This window comes from Mizuhopecten yessoensis, unplaced genomic scaffold (genome assembly GCF_002113885.1).
Source record: "Mizuhopecten yessoensis strain PY_sf001 unplaced genomic scaffold, ASM211388v2 scaffold8811, whole genome shotgun sequence".
NCBI classification, from domain to species: Eukaryota; Metazoa; Mollusca; class Bivalvia; order Pectinida; family Pectinidae; genus Mizuhopecten; species Mizuhopecten yessoensis.
The window spans coordinates 523,742-534,432 of record NW_018407733.1 but is presented as its reverse complement, the minus strand read 5'-3'; the positions used below and the strand labels follow the sequence as shown (position 1 = coordinate 534,432).

The following is a 10,691-nucleotide window of genomic DNA, read 5'->3' as shown; positions in this document are numbered from 1 at the left end:
AAAACGGTTGAGATCCCCACCCCAAAACTATATATACAAATGCTGGGCATAAAGAGACGAATGCAATCATGATATCAGAATAGACCCTGGGGTCTGACCGAACCCCTAGGGACCTAGTTTCTTGGTCACAGCTTGGAAACAGTTGAGAGCCCCACCCTATAACCGTATATGTACAATTGCTGAGTATAAAGAGATAATTGTACATATGCTTCCAGGTTGGCCTTGGGGACTGCCCCACCCTTGGAGACTTAACCCCTGGGTCATAACTTCGAAAATGGTTAATATCCCCAACCCAAAACTATATATACAATTGTTAGGCATAAAGAGACGAATGCAGTCATGACATTAGAATTGATCTCAGGGTCTGCCCCACCCTTGCAGACTTGGCCCCTGGGTCATAACTTTGAAACGGTTGAGATCCCCACCCCAAAACTATATATACAAATGCTGGGCAAAAAGAGACAAATGCAGTCACGATATTAGAATCGATCCTGGGGGTCTGGCCACAACTCTAGGGACCTAGTTACTGAGTCAAAGCTTGGAAACAGTTGAGATCCCCAACCCATAACCATACATAAAATTGCTGGGCATGAAAAATCTAATATAGCTATGCTACAGGGATTGGCCTTGGTGTCTGTCTTATTCCCTTGGTCTCAATTGGAGAATATTTTGCCATGATTGCTTAGGTATCCAGGTGAGCGATACAGGCCCTCTGGGCCTCTTGTGTTCAAATGTCAAGGTCAAATTTTGCATCTTTTCACTGATGAACATTTTGTTATGACATGATGAAGCAAAAATGATCAGAATTAAACAAGGAGTCAACCTGACCAAATGTCAAGGTCATTGGGTCAAAGGTCAAGGTTTAATTTTGTATCTTTTCACTGGTGAACATTTTGGTATGACACTTTGGAGCAATGATGCTCAGAATTAAACAAGGAGTCAACTGACCAAAGGTCAAGGTCATCGGGTCAGGGGTCAAGGTCAAATTCTGTAGCCTTTCACTATTGAGCATTTTATGACATGAAGCAAAGTTGTTCGGAATTAAACAAAGAGACACACTGAGGTAAAAAGTTGAGGTCAAAGGTTAAGGTCATTAGATTCAAAGGTCAAGGTTCAATTTTGTATCTTTTCACTGGTGAACATTTTGTTATGACATGTTGAAGCAAAATTGATCAGAATTAAACAAGGTGTCAACCTGACCAAATGTCAAGGTCATTGGGTCAAAGGTCAAGGTTAAATTTTGTATCTTTTCACTGGTGAACATTTTGGTATGACACTTTGAAGCAATGTTGCTCAGAATTAAACAAGGAGTCAATTTACCAAAGGCCAAGGTCACTGGGTCAAAGGTGAAGGTTTAATTTTGTATCTTTTCCCAGATGAACATTTTGTTATGGCATTATGCAGCAATGTTGGTCAGAATTAAACAAGGTGTCAATTGACCATAGGTCAAGGTCCCTGTGTCAAAGGTCACGGTCAAATTTTGTATCTTTTCCCTGATGAACATTTTGTTATAACTTTATTAAGCAAGTTGGTCGGAATTTAACAAAGAGTCAACTGACTTTAGGTCAAGGTCACTTGGTCAAGAGCCAAGGTAAAATTTAGTATTTTTTTGCTGGTGAATATTTCATTATGACACTTTGAAGCAATGTTTGTGGGAATTAAACAACGCGTCATTCTTGATGATTATGGGGGATATATTGCCACAAAACGAGGCCCTTACTGACCTGTCAGTGTTCTAGTTACTCCAAACTTCTAGACAACAGTAATTACTCCAAACTTCTAAACAACAGTAATTATTCCAAACTTCTAGACAACAGTTATTATTCCAAACTTCTAGACAACAGTAATTACTCCAAACTTCTAGACAACAGTAATTGTTCCAAACTTCTAGACAACAGTAATTATTCCAAACTTCTAGACAACAGTAAATTATTCCAAACTTCTAGACAACAGTAATTATTCCAAACTACTAGACAACATTAATTATTCCAAACAATGAGGTCTGGGATGGAATGTACATGCATCACTCTCAAAACAATGCCTAAGAGACTTGTTTTCTGACATGACTAGAGGTTTGATCGATTATTCCAAATAGGAAAAGCATACCTTGTTGATTTTTATAAAAAAATAAATGAATAAGGATCCAGTGCAGTCTGTGTGAAGTACCACACAATTTTATTCAAGATATATCCAACTTAATTGAAACATGTCTATATGACCCAGCTCATTCATGCTGTGTAGATTTGTATCTTAATTCCCTATTGCGCTGTGACCCGAGAAATGGGGGAAAGGCACATCATTCATTAAAACAGTATTGAATCACTGTGGTCAAAGGAAACTAGGAGACAAATTAGTTTGAAATCCCTATACCCACACTTTAGAAGTAATGACCCTCTACTCCCTACCGGGCCCGTCCACTGCTCCCATGCACAGGGACCAGGCGTGTTTGGGGGTCAATCTGTGAACCCTGTGGAGGACCTTCAAGAATGTTAAATTTCCTGATTTAGTCTTTCGTAACAATTTTGTAGTGGTCAACTTTATTTTTAAAGTATCTGAGTGCAATGTGCCGAACAGATGGTAAACGGTTCACCTCATCTAAACAATAGACATTTGCTTGAAAAATCCAACTATTTTTATCAGCTTTTCACTGTGTATTATCTTACTAAACGTACCAAAATAGCATCTGTTAACAAGACTTCGGCACTGCTATGGGTATTTGAGTCTCACATTCTTCACGTTACATCTGGAGCAAGAAGCAATAGTCAATGTCCACATAGAGTGCAAGCCTAACTTATAGAAACGATAAGTTGGCGATATACAAGAGAAATTGACCAACCATATCAATACCTCAGATGCCACAAAGAGCACCAGATTCATATACGACGAAGAAATCAACGGTACGGTGTTTCTAGACGGAGTTTCCTCTGGCCCTGACACCAGACACCTATCTGTCAAAATGTCTAAGTCTGGTGTCGGGGTCAGAGGAAACTCGGGCTAGGTGTCCTTCTTAGAAACCCTACTGGTAAAGACAAATGACCGAACCGTGTTCTAAAGGTATTGATCTATAGAAAAGACCCAAACGGACCAGTATTTAAACTTCAAATCTCACCATTGTATCATCAGAAGTTGGACGAAGTACGCACATTTTAAACAGATCTGATACAAATGCAAGACAAAATACATTGCTGGAGCAATAAAACATACGGATATCCGGAATGAGTCCTCAAAAGGGTACAAAAACAGTGTCAAAGTAAGGGAAAGAACAAGATAAGGCCTATCAAGGAAAAGAACAAAATGAAAGGTCTTCCGAAACCATCAAGAGGATAAATCGCGGCCATGTCATTACAGCAGCTATGAAGCCAGTCAAAATGCTTCGTAATATCCTAAGGATAGAACACATAAAGAAAACGTCGCAGAATGGATGTCCAAAATCGGATACAAGAAATGGGACGCATCCTATATCGGAGACAATGGAAGGCGATTTGAGATCTGACTTGGTGAACACGGGAAATAAACGGAAACCCAAGAGGGAAAGACATTCACCCGATCAGAAGAGAAGCAGCCGGAGTCACAGATAAATAAATCAGCTATCACAGACCAGGCCATAAAGCAAAATCATGGTAAAAAAACAAGCGGCAGATAAAGGAATCGATCTGGATACACCTCAGTGGACTAGGGGTCGCTGGATACACCGCAGTGGACCAGGGGTCGCGTAGTCGAATTGATTGGTCTGTTTGATTCTTCATTTCGTTTATGTGTAACAACTTATTGAACATACGCTAATAGAGTAGCCGATATATTTTGACAACTTGGACATATTTAACAGTTTTATACACAAACGCTTCATTGGCCATTTGTTTGATGAATGTGACAGAGTATGTATTGTACTAAGTCATCGAAACGTCACACATAAACCCTTAACTGGTTGTGCTACATATGGACCTTTTACAATCCATACTTACCAACCCGGGAGAATAAAATGTTTATGCGATCTTTTGTTCTAAATTTATTATTATAAAATATCTTGCCCCATTTCGGTTCACGATGTTTAAGGAAATGTGTATGTGACATTGTTTCTCACTGCAACCTGCGATTTGTATTGACTGGCTGTGAAACACCAGCACCCTTTTGCCTCTAAAATAAAATATTGTGGAATTAGTAACTGTTTTCTCAAACCATGATACCGTATGTTGGGACACTAGCAAGCCCCACCCTACATAGGACATATTGGTGTTTTAATGAAGAAACATATATAATACTTTTCGGTTTGTGTGGGAAAAATACAAATTCACACATATGTGATCATCACCATGCCGAGTTTGGATTTGAACACCGTTTCAAGTAGCCGCCGAATGCATACGGTACTATATTTGTAATTAAGTAATTTCAATTTCTGCCTAGCTGTACATTTTCTTCCCTCGCCAAATATATATGTATATAAAGATGGGTATTTTTTCCGGCAGAGCCGTTTAAAATCATTTTGGGATAATGCGCGTTTTTTTGGATTCTCCCCTGACGTCATTTGACTCATGGGGCCGAGTGCTGTGCTGTTTTTCGATTGGTTAATAATTAATACAGTTTCTTCAGAGAATTTTTTTAAATTTAATTTTTGATACTAAACAAAGACGACAGTCTCATTGGTCTGAAAACCGCAGTTTATTTTGTTGCATGGTACATTAAGTTTATTAAGTTTTGTGAGCTATGATGTAAGGATGTTATGGCATTATCTACGTCACCAAAATGTTTGCTTCTAACGATTGTCTCACATTGTTCGATGCGGGAGGAGAAACTTCAAAATGACGCTTATCAAATGGCGTTCATAGCCCTGTTAAACGCATTTTCTTCTGGAAATGATCATAGGAGAATTTGCATAGGGTATGTAATTTAAAAAAAAAAAAAAAGTTATAAAAGCTCTAAGCTGAATGAAATTCTGTTTAAGCTAATAAAATAGAAGTATTGCTGCCTATTTGCGGAACTGTGGAACAAAAGCATAGAACACGAAAACATGTACAAATATAAAATATAATCTTTATTTATTTTACAACAATTATGAAACAAGTTTTTTCAACATATATTAATCACTCTTGTTGGCCCAGATGTTAGCGCGTGTGGTGTCTTAGTGTGGGAGGAAACCGGAGAACCCGGAGAAAACCCACGTGATCGGGCAGGTGACCCCCACCCCAACCTTTTCACATGTTGTCGTGTATCCGATTTGCTTGGAGCATAAAGAAATTAATGCATGATAGTTAAGAGACAATATATGTCAGTATAGTTGCTTCTTATCATACGTATGAGTTGTTGAAAACTTAATCTCATACACTTTTATGAAAAGTATATACCTAAAGTTATAACTTTTCATAGTGGTTCATTCACTAAAGAGGTGAGAAACACAACTATTTTTTGTTGCAATACAATGTTTTCAATTGCTACAGACGTTATACTACCGATTTTGTGTCATTTTCAACATATTTGTGATATCAACCTTCAATTTGCGGCCAGTTTTTTCCAAACCAGTATCTGAAGTACTAGTAATTTAACATGTATATTCCACCTATAACTCACAATTTAGAGAGTGCCTTCATTTGTTTTTGCCCGGGACAATATTATGCGGGTAACTTTTTCACCCTTCACACAAAAATAGGTCAACCTCGTGTATTATAAACAGGGTTAGTGTACCTTTGAATATTGGCAGCCATCTAGCTACTTGGGAATTGGTAGGTACCTTCCTATATAACTCTCAATAAGCTATGCAGCTCGGGTAATCAGCTATTACAGGAGAGATGTGCCATAAATTCATATAGCATATTAGGATGGCACAGGGATTTGAGAGAATAGCTGTTTTTCATAACAGTTTTAGAGGTTTTAATAAATTACTGATAAAACTGACATTGCAAGATTGAAGATTCATATAGGCCTTCATTTGTTTGTATATATATAAAGTACACACTGTCACTCGGTGGGTTGTCATTTGTGGTGTTTATAATACAAAACTACTACGTTTAAAGCTCTCGGGTCCCTGTGTCATTTGCTTACAGCTGGTACACAGGGACCTGACGATCACGTTACGTAATACACTGTGAAGGTACATGTACCATTGGTTGGTAAATTTTTCTACTACAATAAAAAAAGTATGGTGGAATTCAGACAATTGAAACTTGCCTTTTGATATACTATCATGTTTGGCATGTCATTTCTATAAGGTGAACATGTAAGGTACTATTTAAACATGTACAGGTCAGCTTTATTTTTTTTTCAATTTTGGGATTAGTATTGATGTTTTCAGAATACACTATACTATCTGGGCAAGTCATCTAGATCATTTGCAGGTTGACCATTGTGTAAATGCAGTTGGCTTAATTTGCAGGCTTTTTATCACTACATGGTTAAAATATTAAAAATAATAGATATGTTGTGAAATGGTTTAGATATTACAAATATTATATGGCCCATACAAGTTATTTCAACTAAACATTAAAGGCAAGGAATTTGCTGATCTGTTTGTTAATATATATATGCATTTATATGATTTGTAAATCTGATTAATTGGAGATCAATTTTATTTTTAACAATGTATGGATAAATATTTTAAAGTACCATAAATATTTGCAATATATATATATACATATAGGGAGCACTTGTTTTGGGGGTTAATGATAATATATCAAGAAAGGGGTTAACATTTTAACTTTTGTCTAATAATGTTACTTAAATATATATCTTTCAGGTGTGTTTGCTCGCTGTTGGTTTATTTGGTTATGATACGCAGATGTGAAAGCAATCATGGAGCTTGGCTTAGCATTTGATGATGAAGATTTAGAGGAAAACACTAAAAAGTCAAAGACAAATCAGCTTGTATCCTATAATGCCAAATTTTGTCCACCCAAGGTAAGAAATCAACGACATAATATCTATAGTGGTGTAATCCGAGTATCCTCTGACCATATATAGCTATACCAGATCAGAAATGTTTTTGAGGGTTGAATGTCTGGCTGGTGTTATAATGTTTATCCATTGGCTGTACATTCTACCATTTGTATATCTGTCCGTCTGTCTAAAGATTTTGGTAAAGGGATTTAGAGGTCAACTTTTACAGTTGTCGTTCGTATTCAAGGGGAGATCGCTGACTATTTCCAGCGTTACGTTGTAAGGGGCAGTAATTAAGTCAATGTTTACATTCATTTTATGTGTCAAGTATAAACTGAGTTCATCGTTTTCTTTTTATTGGTATTTTAGAAACGATAAGATTACTGTCTATATGTGGCATGTACAAGGGGAGATAATTTTCTACTTTCAGTGGTATGAGGATGCAGATATCAATGACAATGATTCAGCTGCTCAGATATTAAAATACAGGGGAGATCACTCATACATCAAGAAAGAATATGCTGCAGCCATTGACCACTATGAGGAAGCTTTCGGTAGGTCATATTAATAAAAAAATTATGATACACTGTTTAATGGGAAATGTTTGCTGCTGTTAAATTTAAGCTGTTTGTGTCGTCAGTAATCTGGGCAAATGGATCATTAGCAACATTGAATGTCTAAGGGCAACATTTTAATGCTGGCGAGTATTGATTTTACCGGTGATGGGTGACAGTCATTGGAGTGACACATATATTGTTCAGTGTTAGCAGCAGTAAGTGATAAGATTCACATTACTATGGCTATACAGGTAGATACACACTTTGACGGTTCAGTGGTCCTGATTACAGGTAGACTGCCAGCTAACAACAAAGGAATGAGGAGGGAAATGAAGGAGTGTCAGACTAGGAGTTATGTGGCCCTGCAGCAGCACAAGCAGGCCCTGGAACTAGCATATCAGCTAGTGAGTTTTATTTGATTCCAAAGCAAGTATACAGACTAGTGAGATTTAGTGGGCTCTGTAACTAGCATATAAACAAATTATAATTAGTCAGCCCTACATTTTCAAACTAGCAATTTTTTTGTGAGATATAGTAAATTTACAAAACTATATACATGTACTTGGGATATATATAGCTAGCATGATACAGACTATTACATTACATAGTAATGTATGATTATTACAGAAAGATGATGCGTCCACTCCTGACCAGCACTTCCAGTCCTTAGTCCTGCTGACCTATGTACAGGAGGCTGCCCAGGACTGGCCAGGTACATTTTCTAAGTTTTTGTTGGTTTTCTGAACAATTGTTTAACTTTGAAAACTTCTGTTGAGTAAAGGTTATATGGACCTAAAAGTGATATCAGCCTCCACTGTCTCATGCTAAGTTTATCATTAAACAAGATTGAACATCAGAGAACTGTCAAGAGAAAAGTACTACATTTGGTAGAGAGCATTGCAACATTACAATCAAAGTGATATCTTAATTGGAATATTAACCTGCTGTTACTAAGAATAGTATCACTAATCAGTATCACAAATAATTGATTTCAACGCTGAACGAGGACGCAGGAAATTTATATAGTAATTATAACAAATTTATGGTAAATATCTGTTTTATTAAACTTAGCTAAAATAAATTTAGATTGTGTTTCTGTATAAAGCAGAGGTAGTACATGAGTACACCTTTGAATCAAATGATCAATCAATAATCATGACGTGTTTGATCTTAGATGATCATTCCATTTTCAGCAGCAAACTAAATTTTACTTTTCAGAATTTGAAGAGTCTGTAAAACAGCTGATCTGCTGTCACCCTGATAGTGGTAATCTATGGAGGAGGTTGTCCCAGTGTTACTGGCACAGACAACACAACCAGGGTACACCAGAGTACTATAAACTTCTCACCTGTCTGGTGCGGTCAAGGTGAGTGACAAGGGGAATGTTTCACTTGTCTTGTACAGTTGTAACAGTCTGATTCTAGGGGTCTCTTTGTATAGATCACTCTAACGCTATCTTTGTTTCCATTCAGATTTATATATTAAACCCTAAAACAATAAATAGCATGGATTAGTGAAATATCCCGCATTTAAATACCAACAGTAGCTTATACATTACAATGGAATCGTCCATATACAATAAAGCAACAGGTTAACCCACCTGTCGCATGCTACTAACTTTACACTTCACTATATAAATACTACCAAATTGTTATACTGAATAACTCAGGCGTTATCACTACTCCAATTAAATAGCCGAGCTTAATGCTTATCATACAACCAATGCGGTTCAGAGTATTTGACAAGTATCATAGTCAAAATTATACAGTTACATTAATAATAGTTTAACAACAATGCAACTATTTGTACAAAACGGAATCACTTCAAAACCTGCCTCTTCATAGACAAAGAGGGTCTAAATCCAGGGAGACAACCTGTACGTGAGTACGTGACCAAGTAGCCAATCTTGCGCATACAATGCTACAAATAATAAAATAATGACAATTACTAAAGATGTACCAGTATCGGACGTTAACAAGAATGTTTAATATTATATCAAGTTAACCAAAATCATTGTGAATAAAATAATGAATAGCACAAAATGGCGGGAAAGTCAAATTTCAAATAGCCGTATTAATTGAATTGGACAATTTCAATTGATTTACAAAGTATATAATTTACATCAGAACTATATCAAAATGTTATCACATGTGATATAAATAATTTACAATTACTAAGATCTTATTAAAGTAATCACAATTTAGAATTCCCAGCTCACTAATAAGCACTAAGTCTGCACAATTGCATAACACGTCCGATACGGCCATAAACTTGTACGGGAGTGACAATGCCCCCCAAAAGCGCGGGTGCGCACTGACCCATGGTCAATCTTACACAAAAATAGATTGACCCATGAACCTTGACAAACAGGTTTACACAGGTGTCATTTGGTATAAAGCAAAGTGTACATGTATATAGATACACTGTATAGTAAAAGAACAGCACTTAATACTCTGCTCTTAATGAAGAATTAAGTTTAAAAATAACCAGCTTTACAAGTAAAAGATATTACTGTCATTAAATAATGACACTGTTACACAGTCAAGGCGAGTGACCAGTGGAATGTCTCGCCTGTCTGGTAGTCAAAGTGAGTGACCAGGGTACTTTCTCACCTATTTGGTAGTCAAAGCGAGTGACCAGGGTATTTTCTCACCTGTCTGGTACAGTCAAGCAGGTGACGAGGGTACATTCTCACCTATCTGGTACAGTCAAATTACTGTCATTAAATAATGACACTGTTACACAGTCAAGACGAGTGACCAGTGGAATGTCTCGCCTGCCTGGTAGTCAAAGTGAGTGACCAGGGAACTTTCTCACATGCCTGGTACAGTCAAAGCGAGTGACCAGGGTATTTTCTCACCTGTCTGTTACAGTCAAGTGAGTGACCAGAGTACATTCTCACCTGTCTGGTACAGTCAAGCAAGTGACCAGAGTATTTTCTCACCTGTCTGGTACGTATACAGTCAAAGTGAGTGACCAGAGTATTTTCGTACCTCTGTGGTAGTCAAGCGAGTGACCAGAGTATTTTTCTCACTTGCCTGGTACGTATACAGTCAAAGTGAGTGACCAGGGTATTTTCTCACCTGTCTGGTACAGTCAAGCAGGTGACCAGGGTACTTTCTCACCTATTTGGTAGTCAAAGCGAGTAAGAAGGGTACTTTCTCACCTATTTGGTAGTCAAAGCGAGTGACCAGGGTACTTTCTCACCTATTCAGTAGTCAAAGCGAGTGACCAGGGTACTTTCTCACCTATTTGGTAGTCAAAGCGAGT

The 10,691-nt window shown here is 37.3% G+C and overlaps 1 protein-coding gene across 4 annotated transcripts in view; it reads left to right on the top strand.

The window, feature by feature from the left end:
- The window catches only part of LOC110456586 (uncharacterized protein C8orf76-like), a 44,512-nt gene that overhangs the window by 21,434 nt on the left and 12,387 nt on the right, over positions 1–10,691 (top strand). The window contains exons 1-6 of one of the 4 annotated variants that reach the window (XM_021507406.1): positions 5,633–5,714; positions 6,725–6,885; positions 7,295–7,418; positions 7,713–7,825; positions 8,049–8,133; positions 8,640–8,787. In XM_021507406.1, coding sequence (XP_021363081.1) covers positions 6,781–6,885; positions 7,295–7,418; positions 7,713–7,825; positions 8,049–8,133; positions 8,640–8,787 — 575 coding nt within the window. In that variant the 5' untranslated portion in view covers positions 5,633–5,714; positions 6,725–6,780. Of the gene's footprint in view, positions 1–5,632; positions 5,715–6,043; positions 6,098–6,724; positions 6,886–7,294; positions 7,419–7,712; positions 7,826–8,048; positions 8,134–8,639; positions 8,788–10,691 lie in introns of those variants that run through there. The other 3 variants (XM_021507409.1, XM_021507408.1, XM_021507407.1) reach the window with 3 other exon arrangements.